Source organism: Pseudopodoces humilis, chromosome 6, assembly GCF_049639895.1.
Source record: "Pseudopodoces humilis isolate 2021_Gansu_Grassland_sample_001 chromosome 6, ASM4963989v1, whole genome shotgun sequence".
In the NCBI taxonomy this organism is placed as follows: Eukaryota; Metazoa; Chordata; class Aves; order Passeriformes; family Paridae; genus Pseudopodoces; species Pseudopodoces humilis.
Window position 1 is genome coordinate 29,616,811 of NC_142205.1, and position 22,329 is coordinate 29,639,139.

The following is a 22,329-nucleotide window of genomic DNA, read 5'->3' on the forward strand; positions in this document are numbered from 1 at the left end:
CAACCTTTTCAGATAATGACATACTCAGTAGCTAAGAGGTCTTCAGAGCTGTGTCTGAACAGGGCCATGATCTCTTACAGGAAGTTCTGACACTGTTTTAGGAGTATTGTTCTGCTGCATTAATTTCAAGACCATAAGGACTACTTAAACAGATTTTTAGTAGATAGACTTAACTTTTGAGAAACAACTCCTTTATGCAGAAACCATAGCGTAGTCTTCAGATAAACATGAAATTGCACAGTATTCCATGTTTTCCTAGGACAAGGATGAGACTGAAACTGCTAAACAGGTACCGGACTCAGAAGTGTGTGCTGGTAATGGAGTGCCTGAAAGTATTAGATCTGATGCGTCTGATCAAGAGGAAGATGAGGAAAGTGAAAGCGGTCCAGTAGCAATAAGTAAGGCACTTTTATATAGCTCATTGTTCAGTTCTTCTACTGTAGTTTTTACCAGCTAATTTTACAACAGGACTTGCATGAAGTAGTGCTGTGTAACACCTCACAGATTTTACAGTCAGTCCATTGTCAGTGAAAGTTTTGCAGTACTGTACTTCCTAGTGTTATGTCAAGAGTTAAATATTCCAATTAGAGGAGCTAATTTTTTTCATAATCAGTAGATCTGTAAAAATATATTGGAAATAGGTTCATTAAGTTATGTATCTTGTCTCAAATTAACTCAGAGTTTCTCAGCCTTTAACCTGAATGATGTGAAAGCTGTGCAAATTTTATGCAGTTTTTCATTGAAATAATGTGGCTTTTTAAAATGTGCTTTTATTTTTAAAGTAAAGCTTGCATATATATATTTTTTTTTCCTTTTTTTTTTTTTTTTTCTTACACCAACTACTTCTGGCTTGGATTCCTTTACCATTTACATTCTTTGCACCAACTTGTTTAATAACTTTGGCATTTCACACCAGCACAGGGGTGTTTGTTCATAATACAGCTGATGTGAAACATACACGTCTTTGAAAGTTAAGTCACTATATCTTAAAGAATGTTTTGAAGTAAGCAGTATCATTGCATGAAATTCCCCAATAGGATTTTGCAATTCAAAGGTGGTTTTACATTGATTTGTCTTTAGGTTTATCAAAAGCAGAAACCCAAGCTCTGACTAACTATGGCAGTGGAGAAGATGAGAATGAAGATGAAGAAATAGAATTTGAGGAAGGACCTGTTGATGTGCAAACATCACTACAAGCTAGCAGTGAAACAACTGAAAATGAACAGGTACTGTCAAAATTGTAAAAGCAAAACAAACCTATGCCAGTGCACAGCTTTTCACTACATATTTATATGTACCTCATCTTTTCTTGTTATACTGTTTTTGTACTATTGAAAGTAAAAGAATAATAAAAGAAATTGTATGATACCAGTAGCTGCTACATGCAAAATGTAGCATTCCTCATCCAAATTTATTACAGTTGATGCCATAGTGGATGGATGGACAGAGACAGAATTAATGTTTACATCTGCTATGAGAGAGGAAAAAATGTTAAGCTGCTAGTGAGAAGTTAAACTTTCAGAAAAGCATGAGTTTAAGCCTTTAAGTAGTTCTTTCTCTGTGTTTGCTGAGATAAAGTTCTAATTGGGAGTAATTCACTCTTGTATTCTAACATGTCATTTGTTTGTCTTTCCTTCCTTTTGTGATAATTATTTCTGGAACAATGGTGAAATGTGTTTGGGTATGATTGTCATTTCACTGTTAGGTTTCTTAAAAACATTTTAATGTGTGTGACCTGGATTTGGAGAATTGTCAGTTCTTTACATATTGAATAAGATTGACAATCTATTGAAATTTTGGTTTGGTCAACAGGTATTAACATTTGGCAAGGATGTAATTGGAACATTTTACTTTAAAGGCTAAAACAGTAGATCTTTTAAGTGGGACCAAAGAGTTTACCTGGGAACTTGCTGTCTTTATTTCAAACTAGTGAAAAGACAATTTCATGGAACAAGTGTACAGTGTGTTTCGAGTCAGTAAAAGCTGATCAATAAAATAATTTTCTAACTAATTTTTACCTTCCCCAATAGACTTCAAACCAAGAATTGAGTAAGGCAAAAAGCAGTGAGATTCTGTCATCAGAACAAGAACCTGTTAATGTTAAAGGTAAGCCCCATATGCAGTAACTGAGAGACTAACATTTCCATATGAATTTGCATATGGTGAGAATTGTCTTGGACAGTGCCTGTGATACATGTAATTAAGAGAAAGATGATCACATTTACTGGACTGTCTTTTTCATGGAACTCTACCAATTGCCTGGATGTACCCGTGTTGATACTGACACAAAAAACCTTTTAAAGAGGAAACATAGAATAATCTTTCTTAGGTAGAAGTGATTTTGATGCTTGACATGAGCAAGAATTTTAGCTGATTGCTGCAGCTCTTGGCACACAACTGTATCAGAATTAATACGTGTTACAGTGTTTGATGTTTAGATATGTCTTGTACTTGTTTTATCTGCTAGTGCCATTTTACTAGTTATTGAAATTACTTCTTTGTTTCTGTGAGTTATGTTGTAAATGCCTAAGAGCAAAGAAATTATTTTCCATCAAAAGAAGGAAGCATTACTGGGTTGTGTGAATGTTATTTCTAGTGCAGCTGTTGTTACTACCACCTTCCCTGTGTTCTTCTGTTGCAAACATGAATTTTGTTCTTGGCCTTTTTTTGTAGACTAAAAATCAATATTAGAGTGGCAAAATATTAAGGAATTTACTGTTATGTTCTCATACCTAGAAGTAATATTTTATAATAGCTCACTTAGTTCTGGAAGTTGTTTCTTGTGGGTTTTTTAAAAACTGTACTGAGTCAGAAATCAAGTCACCCACTCTTGTGATAAATTGCTTATACTTAAGTGTGTAAGGGTACAAATAACTGATGTTTTACTTCATTCAGCTTTGTGTTTGTCTGAGAGACTATAATTCACTTTCATTGCTCATTTGTAGCTTTGGATCATAATTTTAAAAATAATCTGGCATTTTTGTATGTTCAGAATATTTTACTAACTCTGCCTAGCTAAAATGCAATTCTGTGGTTTTAGGTGAACAGGATGTGGCTACAACTGTGCCTCATTACCTCAGTGTCATGGAGAATACACCAGCTTTAACAGTTGATACCCCAGAATCGTTTATAGCAGCCACTGTGAAAACAGAAGGATCAAGCTCCTCTTTAGCAGTGAATGAAACTCAAACACCAGATACCACGTGTGCAGAAAACAAATCTGGTGCAAGTTCTGAGAGCTCCATGGCTGGCAGCCCTGATACAGAGTCACCTGTGCTAGTGAACGAATATGTATGTATATATCAGTTAAGATACATCCAAGAGAAATAATAGGCTTTTTTCTATTTCAGTGTTATTTCTGGTTTTCAGTCGTTTTGTTTCTGTCTGCAAATTTGATGTGCGCGTTGGTTTTTTTTGATGTACTTTAATAGTTTTGGAGGGGAAAAAAAACAAAATAGCACTTCTTAAATATCACAATTTTTATTAACAGGAACCTGGTTCTGGAAATGTAAGTCAAAAATCTGATGAAGACGACTTTGTGAAAGTTGAAGACTTGCCCCTCAAACTTGCTGTGTATTCAGAGGTATTTTGCTATTATTTGTGGGATTGTTGTTTAGAAGTGCATACCCCAAATGTCTGTGTTACCCAGGCAGCAGTAAGAATTATCCAGAATTTTGAGATTTGCTTTTTCTGTTACAAAGGCAGATTTAATGAAGAAAATGGAAACAGAGGCCCAGAGCAAGAGTTTGTCTGATGAATTACTGGATGGAGGTGGAGCTCAAGATCAAGAATTAGTAGGAGATGCCCAGACATTGAAAGAACCTGGTAATTATTTCCTATGTTCTGCACACATATTGGGAAAACACTCTGGAATGCTAGAGTTTAAATATCTCTGGTTGAAGTAAGCAGTTATTGCGGTGCTGGGTTTTGTTATCATGCATTTGATAATGTTGTATTGATATGAAGGGATTTTATCTCGCTGTCCATCTCCCTTCTATATACTTTAGATTCTGTGGCTGATAAAGTCATGCTCTTTAAATACGTTAATTTTTATGTCACAACATAATGGTTTTGAAACTTATTTAAATGGAGTAGTATTTTATTTTCTTGTTACACAAGCTTTAATAATTTAAGGGTTTAATAATATTGTAAATTATAATTGCTATTATCTTATTTAATAACACTCAGTATAATTTCCTGACAGACTGCTCTGTTGTTTTTGTGATAGAAACATTCAAGAGACTTTTCTGAATTGTAAAATAACTCCTCAGGGAGAAAGAAATTGTTTTTTATATGAGGTATACCATGTGGTAGAAAAAAGTTCCAGTGTGTATGATAGCAATAAAATTTTTCACTGTCATGAAATATTTTTTATGCAGATACAAAATGATAATGCAGGTCAGAGAAAATTGGGTTGGGTTGTTGTTGGGGTTTTTTTCAATAATATTGTGACAAAATTACAGTATTAAAGTAATTTTATTGTTAGACTTGTGGAGAAGTGTAGACAAGTAGACTTGTACTCCAGTGAAGTGTACAGTAATGGCATATATAAAGGCATGAACTGGGTATTCTGATAATAGCAGTTTTCTGCTAGTGTCCCTCCTTCCATTTCCTCAAATAGTATAAGCTGATGAACCTGCTTTTTATTTAATGCATTTGCAGTGGCAGAACAGATTTTTTCCAGAACAAAGTGTGAGGGAAGGTATCTTTCCTTCCGTTTCAGTCACAGCTCTGCCAGCACAAACCTGTTGTGCCCGTTTGGTGGATACTGATGCCCAGGCCTGCTGTGGGAGCAGTCTGACCAAGAGTGCCATGCCACACCAAAGTTGTACCTGGTTCTGAGCCATTCTTTAGCTGTATATGGGGGGGATGGCTGTAGGTTTTCAAGTAAGCCATGGCTCAAAATGCTTGTGAGGATGAAATAACAGTCCAAATATGGTCATGAGCTGTTTGATACCTTGTAGAGACAATGATTTTATTCTTATTTTACAGAAACTTTTGGAGCTCAAAACACATAAGAATAACCTGGAGATATCTGCATTTATAAACTCTATGTGTACAAGTGCATATGGAAGACCAGCACTAATGTCCCAGAATTCTGAAAGTGTATAAAAATGTAAAATTTTTAACACGCTGCCTCTTAGGGATAGGTATGTGATCTGCCTGTGGCAGTTTAAACAGCTGGAACTGAATATACTTGTATTCAGTTTTGCTGCACTGTTCTTTTTCTGTCTTAATTTTTTATTTTTTATTGTGACTTGTTTGGTAATTTTAAAATTGTTCAAAATGGTAGTTTTAAATAAAGTTTGGACTTGTCTGTAAATTTTCTCTTTTGAAAAATTTTCTTTGGCTTATAAACTGGTATGCTGATTTTGGTGCTGGAAGTTAATTGACTTGCTGGCATGCTTGTAGCAGTGTGCTCTTCTCTTATAAGAAACACTGCTAATTTTCCTGGGACAAGAAATTCTCCAAGTTTCTTGTATCTTCTCAAAATACAAGGTATAGACTAAATACATACCTAAATGTTGTCTTTGTAGCCTAGAGTATAGCTTATCTGTAACAGAAAAGTTCCTGTTCATGGCCTTCGGAATTCCTTCCTATCAGCACATTTATCTGAGGTGAAGTTGAATACCCCAGATTTGTAGTTAATTGCAGAAACCAGCTGTATTTTTCTGCATTTGCTGAATCCTTTTGTTGTTCAAAGGATTAAACCTGTCTGAAAATGTTAATATCTTTTCATAGCTAACACTTAAAATTGCTGCAATTGAAGGTCTGTAGAACACATTCTCAAGTGTTTGACTTCCTAAATTTCATTACAAAGCTACAATTAAAGTTAATGTTTTTAAAAAACAGTTGAAGTCAGCACCTCCTTGAGTGTCATGGTAAAGATGGAATTAGAATTACAGAAAAGTAGATTAGAAAACTTTGTTCAGTTTTTCAGATCAGTGTTATCAGCAGCTCTAAGTCATAAAATCGAGCTTGAAGCAGCTTATTCAGCCGACCTGCTGCATTATAAAGATCCTGTTTACCTTAAACACAAGGGCTTTCTTGAAAGTAGTTAAAAAGCACTGGTCATCTTCAGTTCAGGATTGTGTTGCTTTTGAAGTTAGTGTGATAATACGGCTATATACTGTGGGAGACAGTATAGTGATGGTGAAGCCTAAATATGCTTGAAGTTTAAATAAAATGAGAATGTAATTCCTCTGTGATTTTTTTTCTAGTTTGTTGGGAGCGTCTCTAGGTTTATGAATGAATTTTGAATTGGCACATTATGGTCACATGCCTCTCATGTCCAAGCATGTAGTAGATTAGCAAAAGGTTTGAAGATAGTTTAGTTACACTGCAGGCCTTAAACTGATGGTGCAACTGCTGGCAGAAAAACCTTCACCATTTTGAGGACCAAGGAACTATATTGTGGCAAAGGCAAACTCTGAAACTGAAACAGTCAAAGTTCTAATTAATAATTTAGCCCAAGAATCACTCAGACCCAAAAGAGGAAATTTTTTATAAAGTAGAATGAGATTATGTGTGCAGATTTGAAATAAGGTTAGTTTATATTTTGAATCATTAAATTCTAAGCTCAAGAAAGAGCCTGAGTGCTATTTTAAAATCCCCCTGCCTCCACGATGCTGTCCGCACATCCATGGTCCAGAGAGGCCGGGGGGAGTTAATAGCAAGGACTAGAGACACAGACAAGGAGGCTCTCTCTTGTGCCGGGACAGCATCCCAGCTTTTAATCAGAACTCGTCCAGGGCAGAAAAGAGACAGAATCTGATCCCATGCTGTCTTTGGAACAGGGGGAGAGGGGAAAGGGAAAGCAGATTACTACCAATAGAAAAAACTAAAGGGGAGGAGTAGGGGGAAGGAGCTAACACACTACAGATCAGAGGGTAGGTCTCAGGAATATACCATGTTTCTTAATACAATATAACACCTGAGTACCCCCATTCCTGAATTCTTGACTTGGAATGGTGGGTTTAACCCCAGCTGAGCACCAAGCAGCTGGTTGCTCACACCCCAACCAGTGGGATCAGAGAGGGAAGTGGAAGAGTGAAAACAAAATAATTTGTAGTTGAAAGAAAGATTAATAGGTAAAAACAATAGCTTACACATGCAAGCAAAGCAAAATGGCAAGCAGGTGTTCAGCCATCACCAGAAAAACAGGGCTCCATGATGCATAACAAGGACTTGTGAAGACAAATGTCATTACTCCAACTATCCCCTGTTCCTTCTTCTTTGAGCGCTGTATGCTGAGCATGACGCCCTATGGTGTGGAATAGCCCCTTGGTCAGTGAGGGGCAGCTGTCCTGGCAGTGTCCTGTCCTAACTGTGCATCCCCAGGCTTCTCACTGGGGACACAGGGTAATGAGCAGGAAAGTCTGGACTCTGTGCAAGTGCTGCTCAGCAATAATGAAAACATCTCTGTGTTATCTACATCTATTTTCAACAGAGGTTCAAAACAGCCCAACGCTAGCTACTGAAAAGAAAATCACCAGTCAAAACCCCACAGTATGTGTAGATGAAAAATGCATCAAAAGGGTATTTCTTTTGTCATACCTTCTATCTACTGTTTCATTATGGAATGGTCAGCAGGGCCTTCTTGATGTCATCTTGTGCCAGCAGTGCCACTCAGAGCTGTTTGCCCAGGTGGCTTTTGAGTATCTTCCTGGTGGGAGACTACCACCTCTCTGGGCAAGCTGTGCCTGTGTTTGTCACCCTTACAAGTGAAGTGTTTCCTAACATTCAGAGGGAACCTCCTATGTTTTGCTTTGTGCCCTTCTAGTCTACTTTCATTATGCCTTGCTCAAGTAGTAGAACTGCTGAAGAAGAAAAACTTAGTTATGCTTAATGCTAGTCCTTCTACTCATGTAGTTCATTTCAAGCAGAATTTGTTTCTTGCTTAAAAAGAGCACTGGGGTGTGAGATGTGAGAAGCAGTCTTGTGCTTGATACATTGCTTGCTCCCTTACTGATCTGGACTAGAACAAAATGTAACATTTTGCTGTCCAATGGCCCTTGCACAGTTCACCGCTCAAGATGATTCTGTAGTGCCCTAAGTACAAAAATTTGGAAAATTTTTCCTAGGATGAAAGTTCAGAGGCCAGAGTTGCTTCTCACCTTAAATTGTTAATGCAATTTAGTAACAGCTCTTCCTTTAGGAGGTTGCTGTGTGACACCTGTCCTTTACTGTTGTACAGTGAGTGACCTAACACCCTAGTAGAACACATGTATGGAATGAAACCAAGTTATACTGGATTTGGAATCCTTTTCACTACTGGAAGTAACTGTTACTTCTGGGAGGAAAGTGGAGTAATTTATTTCTTACTATAGATTGCATCACTGCTTTTCAACTGTCATTTTAATCAGATCTAAATGTATCCTGAAATGATTCATGCTCCAAAACTAATTACATCATCCACCAAGTCTAAGCATTACAACAGCAAACAACACTTGATGTGGCTGCAATGATAATATTTGAACTGTAGTTACCTACTACAGGATTACCATCTTGCTTAAGAGCAAGTTCAAACAAAACCCTTCAGTGATAAACTTTGAAGAACATAAATCAGAAGCCTTCATCCATTCTATACAAGGTTGGATATTCCTATAGTAGTAGTTACTCAAAGACAGACTGGAACATTTCTTGTCCTACTTTTATATAAGTGTCTCTCTCTTCACTTGTCATGAGAGACACAAGCTCTGGGTTTTCACTAACTTCACCATATGAACAGGGCTGGCCAGCTACCCTTACAATAGGACCCAGAGTTTCCTGTTCCTCCTCTAGTTCAAAGTTGCTGCCTGGTACTTTCATTCCTGCATGTCTTGAGTGCTTGACATCCTCTTCAAACTCACTGTTACCACTCTGTGGTCCATGAAGTTTCCTTTTGACAGTTGGAGCCTGGTCTGTGCAGGATGATGACTTGGATTCATGGATCAGAAGAGTCTTGATGATTTCATTATCAGTGACAGTTTCTTTAACATTTTCTTCAGTTTCTTCAGAAGCATTTACTCCTAATACACAGTACTAAGTGTTAGAGGGATCGATTGTTTACAGTTACCACAAGCATCCTACACAGATGATTTTTTTCTACTCTGAATCTTTTTTACCCACACTAGAAATCTCTGGACAATACAGACATTTTGAGAGCTTTCCACTGTAAAGATTACCACTGAAATTACTGCATGGCTAAAGCCAGAGAAGTTTCAGGACCCACCTGACCTCTAGCTTTAGGAATATAACCTCAATCAGGCTTAAAACTAGATTTTGGAAACTAAGGTCTGATAACCACTAACACAGAATTGAAACATTGTCCTCTAAACAAATCTCACTACATTTTCAGTGGGAAAGCTGTATTTAAGTGCACTAAGGTTGCTGAATTGATTTGTGAATTCACTAAACTTACCAGCACTATTGGTGGCTGTTGCTACTCCTTCCACAGTGCTCTGTGACAACCAGATAGGTTGTTTTTCAGTTGCTTTTTCTCTTCTTTTCTTCTTGGGCTTTGAGTCTTGGACATCAATAGTTATGTTTTGGGTGTATGTAAGGCCAAAAGCAGAACTTCTGTGTGCCCATTTTTCAGGGCAGCTGCAGGATTCCAGCACACTTGAGCCCAGCTTCGGATCAAAGCTGAATGAAGTGTCACATTTTGAAGAGGTAGAATTCAGGCAAGAACACCACCCCCTGCCCTGCCCAGTTCCTATTTAAAAAAAAAAACTGAACAACAATCACAAAGAAACAAATCCCAAAACCACATTTTGTTGGCAGACTAGCTTTAACAAGTGCTCTAATAATTTACATTCCCTTTTATCTCTTTCAGAGGCAAGTGGTTCTGAATCATTGATTTTTACAAGGTCTCTTCAGTAGTGCATCTCTGGATGAAGCACACTGACAGAGAAATGTAACTTTCTTATAGAAAGGGCTATGAACATTAGCTGAAGGAATACTCGGGAAAATAAATTACTTATAAAAATGTATCAAAAAACTGAAAATGCATAGCAATAATTTAGGATGCCTTAGATATTACAGACTTCTTCATTAAACAGTAGACTGTACTGAATAAAGCAGAGTGGAGTACCTAGGCTCCAAGTTCAGTATTTCAAAGAGTTTACAACTGTAAAGTTGTTGGAGAGATTTGCATTGATCAGAAGTTCTAGGGTGATGTTCATACCTTTCTGATAATTGGGGTATTTCTGTTGGCTGAGGCTCCAGCAAGTCATAGGGCAGCACAATATCATCAGTCTCACGCAGCAACACAAAGACAGGCTCAATCTGCTCGTTGAACTTTGCCAGCAAGGTTCGAGCATCGTGCTTTGGAAACGCTGAGCCATCTTCCTCTACTTCAGTGTTGCAGTAAGTGCAGCGGAAAGTCTCTGCAACATGTTCCAAAGTGGGAAGTCTCATATTCATAGAATGTAAAAAGATCAGCAGTACCTTGTTCAGCAAGCCTGGACATTTATCCAGACATTCTGGCTTTATCCATTTGTTCATATTAACTAGGGGAACTCGATTCTACAAGCAAACTTGTGTCAGACTGGTATTATACACTTGGTATGCAAGTGAGAAATGTCTGCAGAGAGAAGTTTAAGCTGGATAGAAATGTACTATCATCAGTTTATTTTTTTATTTCTCCAGCTTCATCTTCTCAGTACTTAATGTAAGAAAAAAAAAAGACATTTTCAAGCATAAGAAGCATCTGGTTTTAGTTGTTCCTGAGTCAGAGTCAAGGCATATGCCAAAACCCCATATTTATATCTTCAGGGAAACAAACAAAACTTCAAGCTTATTCCATGAAAATATATCACCAGCCTCAATGTTTGCATTTCAATAACTCAACAGAGTCCCTCCGTTTAGAAGGGGATGATTTTGCAAACTGGCAGAACACAAATTCCACCACTGGCATTTCAGATAAGTCATGTATAAAGCTCATTCTGCCTGGCTCTGGCATCCTTTACAGATCCCATGACCCAGATGTCAGCACAGTGGCTGTGCTCTGAGTAATGTATTACACTATGATGCCATTTTGACTCATTTTGAAATAATGATTTAGTTATTTTGATTTTAGAGAAGAAAAATCCACAAGCTCTGATACCACTTCTGCTCTAGATGTGCTTTGTTGACCCGTGAGGAGTGTGAACTTCCAGCCCAGGAGTGACAACATCTCTGCTCTGGTGCCACTGAGCTGCAAGAAGCTTATTACAGTAGGCGACTGCTAACAGTTTTACCTGTCTTGTCCAACTCTTCCATCTGAAGGCCTGACCACACAAATGGATTAAGAGATTCAAAACAGAGTAAAGACAGTACTGTGTTCATATTTCCACATGAGGAAGTGAGACTCACAAGACTTGGATGAGTTAAGATTACTCAACCAGGCTCAAAGCAAAGCTAAGGCCTGGAATCTGATTCTCAACCCCAGCTTATACATTCAAGATTAATCTTCCTTTTGTTTGGCCTGTTGTACAGAGGCAGCACTTTTCTTACCCTCACCTCCCAGCATCTCCTGTTTCAGACCCTTGTCCACCAGCAAACATGAAGCATCTAACAAACTGCATTTCTTGCAAAGTTCACTTAGGAAACAATTTTGTGCTATCAGGGCTATTCTTTAAGATGACAGCAAATAAGCAATATAAGCAAAATAAGCAGTATAACACACCTGTAAATGCATCAAAGAGCTGATTGACTTCAAGGTCCGTGTACGTGCTAGAGCAGGATGGACATTTAAAAGAGGGTCTGATAGTTGAATCCTGCTCATCTGCTTCTATTTTCCGGCGTACATGATCCAGTTTGTATTTTACCACATCCACCAGCACCTTGTAATTGATGTAATAGTAATTGTGCCTCGTGCTCTTCCCGTTGGGCCCCGTTTCAACTCGCATCCGCAGCTTCACCAGCTTGTCTGCCTTGAGCGTGTTGAGGACAGTGCGCAGCTGCTTGCGCTCATACTTGAGCAGCTGTAACAAGTCATCCTCTTTCACACAGGGGTAGCGGATCAGCACATCCAGAGCCAGGAAACACTCCACACCATAGAAACCACGCACTATGTATTTAGCCAGGCGCTTTAGGGCTGCTGGCACCTCGCTGGGAATGGTTTGCTCCTCCATCAGGAGCTGAACCACTGTCAGTGGAGAAGTGCTGTACAACAAACAGAAGGGAGGTGGGCTGCAGCAAGCCCTTCTTAGCCCTCACAGGAAGGTGTAAAATATGTCGTTTGCTGTGCTGAACTTCTGCAAGAGTCTTCATTGAATAGAGGAATGTAAAATCCTTAACCTTCATGGGGAAGGTATTAATAGGTATCAGAAATTATCTAATCTAATCTTGAAGTACAGTGGTTACACCTGAAATATTAATATCCTCTTGTGTAAAAATCCACAGAAGATATCTAGGAAGATGTGTTACAGAAAGTTCACAATCCTCCCAGAAGACGGAACATTTAACCTGCATGTCTAGGTCTTCCTGGTTGCTTTCACAGCCAACCAGGTAAGAGCAGAAGTAAAAGTAAAGCCTTCAAAAATAAAGCTCAGATTGAGAAATCTTAGTTGAAACTGTATCTGCCTTAGTGGCAAAGTCACAAGAGGCATTTGAGCACCTGTTCACACGCTCTTTAAGATATTTCTGCCAGCTGCTGTGATCAGACAAAGATTTTCCAAAGCTGGGGCATAGGATGCTCCAAGTTATCTGGCCCTCACTCAGCACAGGGTATTTGGGGTAGCACATTTTATCCCTTAGTGCTCTTCTCCTCTAGAAGAAGGACTTCAGACCATATTCCTAATCTCATTAATGAGAATGTAACTAATATTGAGTCCAACTGTCCTAACAGTTTCTTATTTGTAAGGAGGGAGAAGAAAAAAATTAAGGTATGTTTCAACAAAGCTACATCCAGAGTGCTGTTGTAGCCACTAGGTCAGGAGCCAAGCTGGTAGAGGATGGCATGTATGGCACACTACATCCAGCCCTGGCACCCACTGCAGAGGGTGAGAAAGCTCCATCCCAGGTAACTGCATATTGCTATCAGAGCTTCCAGGGAACTTTTATCAGAAATTCTACCTAAACAAACAAAACCTCTTGCACTAACCTAGTACTTGGGCCATAATTAAATTTGCACTTCACACGGTGCACCTTATGGAAAACAAAGGCAATGGAAACCTGCTGGTCTGAGTCTGGAAACCCTGAAGGTGATAGCACCACACTGACCTAAATTTTCTACAGAAAAAGTGAGGGAACATTGGAATGGGCTGCCCAGGAAGGAGGCTCAGTATCTGTACTTCAACAGGACAAGAGCCAGAGCAGACTAACCTGGCTTTGAGAGTAGTTTTGCCATAAGAAAGGGACCAGATGGCCTCCAGATCCTCCTTCTAACCTAAATTCTTCTGTTCCAAGAGAGTTAAAGTTCACAACAGTGAGAAGTGAAACTTTGGCAATGTCAGTCTGTTCCTTGACAATCTCAGACTAAGAGCAGCATTTCTGTGCTTTTTGACAAAAGCTTTCATTAATAAGCACTTTAAAATGTTGCTGGTTTTGTTGTTATTTTTCTGTTACTCTTTCACCTCTCCTAAGCCTTTATCCTCCAAAGGGGCTTAACAAATTTAATTCACAGAAAAATGTGCTAATTTATGCTTCTCTTTCTTCCTCTTTCTGGCCTAATTTTGAACTTTTTTCTGTGCAGTACTTTATAGTTAGCAGTAAGGAAAGGATAGACAATATCCTCATCCAGTTCCAGAGAAGAGTAGCATGGCTTTGCATTTTCTCAGGGAAGCACTCTGGAGAGCACCGAGCTCTTCCACACTGGGCAGAGTCCACAGAATGGAGGCACTGTAGCTTCTAGTACAGGCCCAAAAGAAAGCAGACACCATGGAATTCTGTAACCCAGCCCTGCTGAGGAGCACCAAGGGCAGCCCCAGCATCTGTACTGGAAGCATTACTGCTCATGTCCATTGGTCTGGGATATGTCTCAGAAAGGGCCGGGGCGCCCTCTGTGTGGTTTAGGACCTCCTGTTAGATTGTGTCAGTATTAAACAAAGGAGCAAATCTGTTTCTTCATCTAGTTCTTGGCTAATACGTCAGCAGAATGCTGACACTTAAAGGACTTGTATTAGGTACAGCTCTCATGAATCTTTTTTCTTACCCTAAATCAAGTACAGAATGACATTATTTCAAAGGGAGTGTAATAAATAGGTAACATCGTTAGGGAAGAAGTAGCACCTGAACTGTAAGCGGGAGGTTTGCTGACCTATCATTTCTCTGGATGACTCCGTATCTCAGACTGGCACTGCATACTCACATCTCTAAAGCAAGCACTACTCTGAAGTGTTTCTGAGCACTTTGATGTTGAAAGCTTGTCAGGTACAGTCTTACAACCATGTAAAATAGTAGTGGAAAGAAAAAAACCAAACGACCAAACACACAAAAACCCCATCACCACACTCATACAACAGAGCCTAACCTTCCCCCCTGCCAGACCTAAACTCAGACTTCAAATATCATTAACATATTCTGGGACACAAGTAAACAGCTGTTCTGAAAAACAAATTCACAGAATCCTCTGTCCATTGCAGGGGACTTTTAAATATGCAAGCCTTTGGTTCAGTAGAAAAGGAAATGGCTTTCTTTTTACAAAAATTAGTGAATTGACCTGAATAAGAGACATTCAAGGAAAAAACAACCCCCTCATGAAATCCTCCTTTAGGCTACAAAAAAATCAAAAATAGATTTATTTCATAATAAAAATCAAAATAAAAACAGGGGGAAGCTTTTTCTACCATGCTCTGCTATATGTGACACTTTTTTAGTTCAATCCACTCTGAAAAACTTCTCAGTCATTTAATCACCCAATTTGAAATCTCACACTTCAGGAAAACTACTGATTTTAAAAGTTATTGTGTAGTTTTCAGTTGACAGGCAACAATTCTCTTTTGAGAGAAGCTGGAGACCACCCTTACCAAGGAAAGGAGTAGGAAGTGTGTAGTCCTCTGCAGCAGGAAGAGCTTTAAACAGAAATCTGCCCTACAGCTGAGCTAGTCTGTGTTAAGGAGACAGGTATTCTACCACTTATGTAGATTTTTTTCTCCCTTTTTTCCCTCCCAACAAGATATTCTAGAAGTCAGAGTTTAATTCTGAACTTCCTCTGCTTTAAAAGTATTTATTTTTATGAGGGTAGGAGCTACCTTCTTATTACATTAATTATTTTAAAAACTATTCAGTAACTTAGATGTTTGAGTGGTCCTTCTGCTTACAGTTTATATGGAGTCATTCCCATAAGCAGAAACTACATTTAGGACCCCCTTTTTGCTGTGGGAAACCTATGCAGAGTTGCTTGTTGTGCCAGTAGGCAACTATTAAAAGCAGAATTTCAAGTCGAGGCATCATATAGAGCAAGTTCTGCAAGGTTTCTCTGAAGCCAGTTGCTTAATTAACATTTTTCTTGAGCTGACTGACTGACAAAATACCCATCTCACAACTTAAAAGGCACTAAACCAGAAAGATTTGGAAGGATTTTGTCAGACTTCACATTACCCTATCACTTGCAAATCAGTTAAAATCCTTATCGTTACCTTTCTTGTATAGGCAGAAAACTTCAGGCTGATGTTGCAGAGAAACTGCTCCTTTCCTAAGAGCTCAAAGCAACTGCAAAACAAGCTTAAGTATTTCCCAGCCTTTTCCTAGACCTATCTGTGATAAGCCCTAATCATCACCCAGCTGGTGCAAGAGTCCCCAAATCACATTTCATTAGCAACTGAATCAGCTCAGCCTTATATATGTTATGTCATGATAAAGCTATAAATTTTATTGCTCAACATAATCCACCTACAAGGTGGCAAGGACTGAAAATGTGACTGCAATCTTTGATTAGTGTTTTCATTAGCATAACTTTAGAAGACTAAAAGTAACATCATCATTAACTCCTTTTGTTGTTGTTGTGAACCAAGTATTTAGGATAGGTAATTTACATAATTTGTTTAGAAGATTTCAGAACCAAACCAAACTAGAAATTTTAATGTCTTAAAGGAAAAACTGGCATGTTTACTAGTTCCCATAGTTTTACTTATTAATCTTTTTAGGTACTTTATGTCTTCAAAAGGAAAGAAAGAGCAATTTTTCACTGTACTTTTCTAGAAGAAAAGCTTATGGATACCATTTTATGGATTAGACATCTCTGTTCAAAAACAATGCTGAAATAATGTTGCCAGACATTGTACAATACAGGGTTAAAATACTGAATTCTATTAGGATTGCAATCATCATATTTTATCTCAAATCTGTGCCTCTTTCTGAATTTTTTTTCATATATGCACAGTGGGGGCTGGTGTTTTGTAGTGACGTGACTTACATCTCCACTGTACGTGTTGCAGCATGTGTTGTGCTTTTGTTACTGCTGTTTGTTGCTGGATTTCTGACTCTGATTTACCAGGCACGTGGGTCCACTGAGGACCCAAGGTGTGGGTGTTTGTCTGCATAGCACAGATTGTGGGACTGGCATCTGTAATGTTGCTACAGAAGGTAGTGCCTCAGAGAGCTGGTGGATACAGAAAAAAAAAACCTCTCATATTTTAACAGTTGTAAGCAGGAATTTAGATTCAAAAACTTTAAAGGTTTGAGACTGCTTTTTAGAAACTGCAGGAAGAAGTGGCTGTAAAAATAACCTCTGAGATTAGCTCTGGTCTTGTTTGTAATTTATAGTAGCAGAGATTGATTTCATCCCTTATGTTGAGAAAAATTCTGCTTTTTTTTAAAAAAAAATTTTTCCCCCCATTAATAAGAATCCACTTGACAGATACTCAGAGCTGAGAAGTATATTTGGAATAAATCTTCAACTGCAAACATAGAATGTCCACAGGGTAAAATTTAAGAGCTATATCTCATTTCATATGTGGTTCTTGAGCACGCTCATTTGTTATGTTACGCTAGAAAATGCAGAGGAGCAAGACTGCTTGCTCCTACGTGTTGGTTTTATTCTGTGGGAAATGTTTACAATGAACAATTCCTGTGGCTTTCCTTGCCCAGTGGTTTGAGCAGGGAAAGTGTCGTGTAACCTCAGTGCTGTTATTCCTGTTTCAGCCCTCAGCCTGCATGTGGAAGTGTAGAACCAGATGACAACAAAACAGCTTTCTAAATTAAGGTGAGGGATGGTGTGGCTGGTAGCAGAAACAGGAAACTGCTGTCACCTGTCATGCTGTTGCTGACAACTCCTTTGGCAAGGACAGCTAAACCCCCATGTAGCAGACAGAGGTGCTGGCTCAGCTCTGCACGCTCAGAACCAAGCCACAACAAAGGAAAAAAATAAAGTGTGGTCTGAGAAGGTGTTTCAGAGTGCAGGTAGCCCCGGCACCAAGGGCCGTGGGAAGCAGGATTTGTGTTGGTAAGTTGTTGTGATGTTGTGTAACACAGACATTATTGAAAGTGGGAGCTTGAGACGGGGATAGGCAAAGTCACTTGGCTTGCTTTCAAACCATTTAGGTGGCTGGGATGTTTATCTGGAATGGTATAGGCATGCACTGCACTTGCAGGCTACTTGATAAAAAGGAGGCAGATAATCAACAGAGCAGTCTCAGGAGGAAGAAATATACAGTCTGATCAGAAGCTGGAGGAGAAAATTAGTGGGTTGCTGCTCTGGGGGACAAAGGTATAGAGAAAAACTTCACAAAGCGAATGTGGTACACTTGACCCACTGGCAGAGCAGGTGCTGGTGCAGATGGCATGGTAGGAGGTTGTGGTAAACACCTTGAGTAAATGGAATCTGTGTCAAGTTCTCCACAATCAATTAATACCAACCCAGAATTTAAAAAATTAAATCTTGACCTGTCCAGCTCAGACACTCAAGCACTACAAAATAAGAAAATGCCAGCATCATAATAAGTACCTGTAGGTAACCTGCTGCCCTGTGCTCACAGGGCTCTTAATCACACAGTCACGTCTTCTTTTTTTCCCTGTGCTTGCCCTATCATGAAGCCAATGCCTCAACCAGCATGGGGGTGTCTATGTTCAGTATGCAGTGTGTGGCTCTGAGCCCTGCTTATTTTGTGAACCATCCAAACCTTGCATTGAAGTGATTAATTTTTTTATCAGTTTCCCTATGCTGCTATCCCTTCCTCAGTCCTTGAAGGTTTGCTGGTATCAAACTAAATCAACTTTCTTTGACAGCTTTGTGTAATTTTTGTATTAGTTTATCTTTCTGATAATGAGAAAAGTAAGGGAATATTGTGCCTGTGTTACATATGGAGCTCTGATGCACAGAGTTTGAAATCAAGACTGCTGGATAGTTTCAAGAGCTTGAACTGAGATGTAAAAAGATTAGGATTCTCTTTGTAATACTTTATATGATTGCAGCATAGCTCCCACTGTCTTAATTGCCTTTGTGACAAGTACTTCCAAAATACAGCCCCTGGTATCACAGACTGGGTACCAGCTACACACCACAATCTACTGCCTGTGCAGCACCTGGCAGAACTGGGGTGAGTTTAGTGGACCCAGTAGGTACTGAGATGTGTCTGGTCTGCAACATCACCTCTTCTCTTGCAAGAGAGATGTCTTGACAACTGGAACAGGTTTCTCCTTTGGTATGCCATTCTCATTCTTCACAGGAACACAGCCCATCCTGTGCAGCGAGTCAAAGAGATATCTGTAAAGGAGATTTTGGGACCATACAAACAGACTGTATCTGATTCAGATATGATAAAAGAAAGGCTTCTGAATGAATGGTTTCTGTTCTTCTGGCCACTTCACAGCCTGAGTATGCTCCTAATGCAACTTACCTTAATTTTAAATCTAAGGAGCAGTTGCTTGAGATAATATATATTTTTAATTTCAGCATTATTTTCTTAAAGAATCACTTTAGATCTACTGTCTCTCAGCATAATTTGAAAATACTTTATAACAGCAGTTGCTGCAGATGAGGAGGCACGTTTTTGTTGGAGATTCAGCTGACAGCAAAGGGTCAGTAGAGGAGCATACTGAAGTTGCTAGATCTTCATAGCCTGTCAGTATTGTCTGTCTTCTTGTGCTGTTTTACTTCTCTTTCCTTTGACATTTCCTGACACTGGCTCCTGCTCCTTTCACTCTTTTTTTTTTCCTTCCCCGTTTTCTCCTTTCCATCCAGTCACTTTAACTTCTTTTTCCCACTTGGTTCACACAAAAGGCATGAAGGCTCATGAAGCTGGACATGGCTGTCCTAAGAGAACTGTTTCCACCTGTCAGGGGATGGTGAATGGCATGTACACCTCTTGCAGGAATGTAAATGTTGCATTGATGCAAATTATATGTAACTACTCAAAGGTTTAAATACTGGTGTAATTCAGATGGTGGGTGTAGCCCGAGAAAAGACTGTGTCTAATCCAAACACCTCCAGGTACCTGAATTAAAGTTCCACTTTCAAAACAAGATGGCAATGCAGCACTTTGCTACGACTCAGTGCTTGTGATCTAACCTTTTTTACTGCAGACAAAAAAAAATATCTTACTGAGATGATCTGTTTTCACTGAAATATAAAAAGAACTATGGATGGAGTTTTTTTCTAAACTGTGTATCTGCCAGATAGAGAAAACTTAGCAAGTTTAAATGAAAGACAAGACTAATAGTATGAAGCATTAAGCAAAGGCTAGAGTTACCTTAAATGCAGAATCTCCAGCAGAGGCAGTCTCACTACTGGGATCCTTCTATTGCTCATGTGTAAGCCTTGAGCTAGGAGAACAAACTTTGCAAAACAAATTAGACTGAGATTGTCCCATATACAATTAATGTAATTCAGAGCTGATTCACTGTAGATCAGAAAATGTCCTGGGTATAGTGCTTCTTGGTAAACAGGCTAGCTCCTTTTTAATTATTGTCCTCTCCTGTAACTGTGTGGGAGCAGACATAGCTACAATGGACCATTAAAATCTTTGATTCTGCCAAGTTACAATGGTCTGAAAAACTAGTAGGCAGAGCCTGAGGTAACAACCGCATGGTCCGCTTGGTTCTAGATCACAGCCTTTGGCCAACTGGTATAGTAACTTTCCAGACTCTCTTAACTGTCAAAGGCTGCTTCTTACAAAATGCATAAATATCTGCAATTTTCTTCCCAAGGCAAACTGTGGCTTGTGCCACTTCTTTGATTGAGCATTACTCCTGGCTCATCTTGTTCTTCTGGTCCAAAGGATGAAAGGTTTTACTGCTCAGACAGCTTGGGTGTGCCCTTCTCACCAACAGTTCTGGTTCTCCAAAAGCAGAAGAGTTAATCTGATGATCCATGCCATAAGCAGGATCTTGCCATAAGCTGCTGCTGCCAGTCCCTGAGGTGAAATCCAAGCTTTTTCTTTGCACTTTTTTCTCCTTGCACCAGTAGCCCGAAGAGCTGGCTATGTGAAAGCAGGACACATGTTTGTGCTAGGAGGAAGGAGTACTTTGTTGTTAGTGGTGGAGCACGCATGAAGCTCTCACCTGCTTCTTGTCCATCCACTCTCCATTCATGCCTGCTCACTCCAGTGAAAATCTTTCATTTACTCTTGCTCCTTTCCTTGCAGGTGTTTGCCAGGACATCTATGGGCCCTGTTCTGGAGTTTTGCTTCTAAGCAAAGCCTTGACTTGTAATTGACTAAAGCAAACTCACTTGCACACATGCCCCAGAACTACTGCTTGATTTTGAGATGATTCAAACTCCCGCCTTTTTCTGTCCTCATTAACTGACAACATTTTGCTTTTTAACATGGGAGATGACATTCTTTCTTCCTCTGAAATGGTATGGGGCTTCACTGCACTGGTGTCTTGGCAAATTGACTTTTTTTTAAAAATTTTATTTTAATCCCAAACATTTTGGTCTCTTCTGTAACCCCTTATTTAATCTAGTTTACAGTAAACTGGATTAACTCTTTGTATTTACATAAACAGTAAATCTGCTAGAAGCTAAGACTGAAGCCGGTTTTTCTAGAACTAGGCTATGCAGTAATAACCAAAAAGTAAGTATGTTTTTCCTGTTGCTCACATACTGATTTTTTTTTGCAACAATTTGATTGTTTTTCACAACAGAATTAGGAAAGTTGCATAAATCTCTCACGTAAACTTGAAGAGAAAAATATATATGGCTGGTTACTTGACCTAGGGGAAAAAAAAACCTAAGAAAAAGTAATCAGACCACCCCCTGGGTGTTTGTGAGGTATCCCAACTATGTGTGCATATTAATATGACAAAACCCACCCGCTGTCATTGTGTCTATGTAAAATAAAAGGCAGCTAAATCCCAACATTGCAAGTAGCTGCAAACACTCCTTCAGTGAAATGGTCTTAGCTTCCATCACTGTGCCTAGAGCAGCAGCAGCAGCAGGGGGAAAGCAGTAAACTGACATTTAAAATAGATATATTTATCTGTAACAAAAGCAAATTAAACTTTTTGTCTGGCTTGAGAAAACTTGGTTAAATCAATAAGCAATTGTTCACATTCATCTCTTTTTCTATATTAAGCCAGACACAGTAAGACAGTTTTTGGGGGTTTTGTTTTTAAATAGTTTTGTTTTAGTCAATAGCAGCATAGGCTCTGGACAGACATCCATGGAATTTAGCTGTCCTTTTGCAATTGTAAAGCAATTTCAAGTGTGGAAATGTGGATTGTCTTGCACAAGGGACATTACTTAATAACTGTAAATAGTCTACACTGCCTTGTTCTACATATGCTAAAGTGGGACAAGACCAATTAAGCAAGTAAACTGATTTTTAAATTACAAAGTAATTTGATTATGGCTGTTACACAACTTCATTCCACACAAATCCGAACAATCCTCTACCAGGCTGAGGTGTGCACTCAGAAATATGTGATGGACTCTTCACAGTATAGACTGCAATATCTGACTTGGTTTAATTGTCTTTTATGAATCAAGTGGCCCAGGAGCTGCATTTCACACATGCATTTTTCATTAATTTAAACTGTGTTGTTATATTTGGTTTACATAGATTCAATATTATTAGTTGAGAATAAAAATGGACGCTGGTGGTACAATCATGCTAACACATGCTTCAGTTAAAAAAGAAATTAGATGTACAACTAGACTGGCCCTTGTTTAATCAGTGGGATGTTGATTTCTGTGTGCTCTCGATTTGTCAGTGTTACCTCCCCCTGAATTGCTTCTTGCTGTGCTGCTACAGGCATTGTTCTAAGGCCTATAATATCAACCAGAAGCTGTGTTTCTTTATCAGCTGCTAAAAATATTTAGTAAATAGTTTTTGCATAGGAGAAATGCAATAATAGTTATTAGAGGCTCTGGTTGTCCCTGCCTCTTCCACTGCTGTTGGAAGGAGAGCCTATAATAAAAACTGAGTTTGCAGTAAAATGGTAACCTGGCTATTGAAAAAAAGGCATGATTAAAGGTTATCT

At 38.9% G+C, this 22,329-nt stretch overlaps 2 protein-coding genes across 20 annotated transcripts in view; one reads left to right on the plus strand and one right to left on the minus strand.

Moving 5' to 3' along the window:
- Positions 1-7,030, plus strand: part of PCM1 (pericentriolar material 1) — a 42,593-nt gene extending 35,563 nt beyond the window's left edge. For 8 of the 18 annotated variants that reach the window (XM_088056951.1, XM_088056953.1, XM_088056959.1 and 5 more), the window contains 7 exons: positions 260-398; positions 1,081-1,226; positions 2,031-2,106; positions 3,041-3,291; positions 3,491-3,583; positions 3,702-3,825; positions 4,724-4,966. In XM_088056951.1, the coding sequence (XP_087913077.1) occupies positions 260-398; positions 1,081-1,226; positions 2,031-2,106; positions 3,041-3,291; positions 3,491-3,583; positions 3,702-3,825; positions 4,724-4,842 (948 nt within the window). In that variant the 3' untranslated portion in view covers positions 4,843-4,966. Of the gene's footprint in view, positions 1-259; positions 399-1,080; positions 1,227-2,030; positions 2,107-3,040; positions 3,292-3,490; positions 3,584-3,701; positions 3,826-4,723; positions 4,967-4,992 lie in introns of those variants that run through there. The other 10 variants (XM_088056964.1, XM_088056960.1, XM_088056955.1 and 7 more) reach the window with 3 other exon arrangements.
- Positions 7,031-7,174: 144 nt separating this feature from the next.
- On the minus strand, positions 7,175-15,664 carry LOC102108973 (general transcription factor IIE subunit 1-like). 2 transcript variants are annotated; one of them, XM_088056967.1, is made up of 5 exons: positions 15,546-15,664; positions 11,651-12,129; positions 10,169-10,370; positions 9,404-9,627; positions 7,175-9,011 (listed from the first exon to the last, which is right to left on the minus strand). In XM_088056967.1, exons 2-5 carry the CDS (start codon positions 12,096-12,098, stop codon positions 8,617-8,619), a joined length of 1,269 nt encoding a protein of 422 aa, XP_087913093.1. In that variant the 5' UTR covers positions 12,099-12,129; positions 15,546-15,664; the 3' UTR covers positions 7,175-8,616. The 2 variants fall into 2 exon arrangements, with proteins under 2 accessions (XP_087913093.1, XP_087913094.1); XM_088056968.1 differs by having other exon boundaries at positions 11,651-12,264; positions 15,546-15,612.
- Between the last annotated feature and the right edge of the window lie 6,665 nt (positions 15,665-22,329).

What these genes read in the sequence shown, in the direction of transcription:
- LOC102108973 (XM_088056967.1), bottom strand. Translation starts at nt 12,098, where the DNA reads ATGGAGGAGCAAACCATTCCCAGCGAGGTGCCAGCAGCCCTAAAGCGC. An exon ending in GCTCTTTGATGCATTTACAG is followed by an intron (nt 10,371 to 11,650) that starts GTGTGTTATACT and finishes AACATGTTGCAG; the next exon opens with AGACTTTCCGCTGCACTTAC. An exon ending in AACAGCCACCAATAGTGCTG is followed by an intron (nt 9,012 to 9,403) that starts GTAAGTTTAGTG and finishes ACTGTGTATTAG; the next exon opens with GAGTAAATGCTTCTGAAGAA.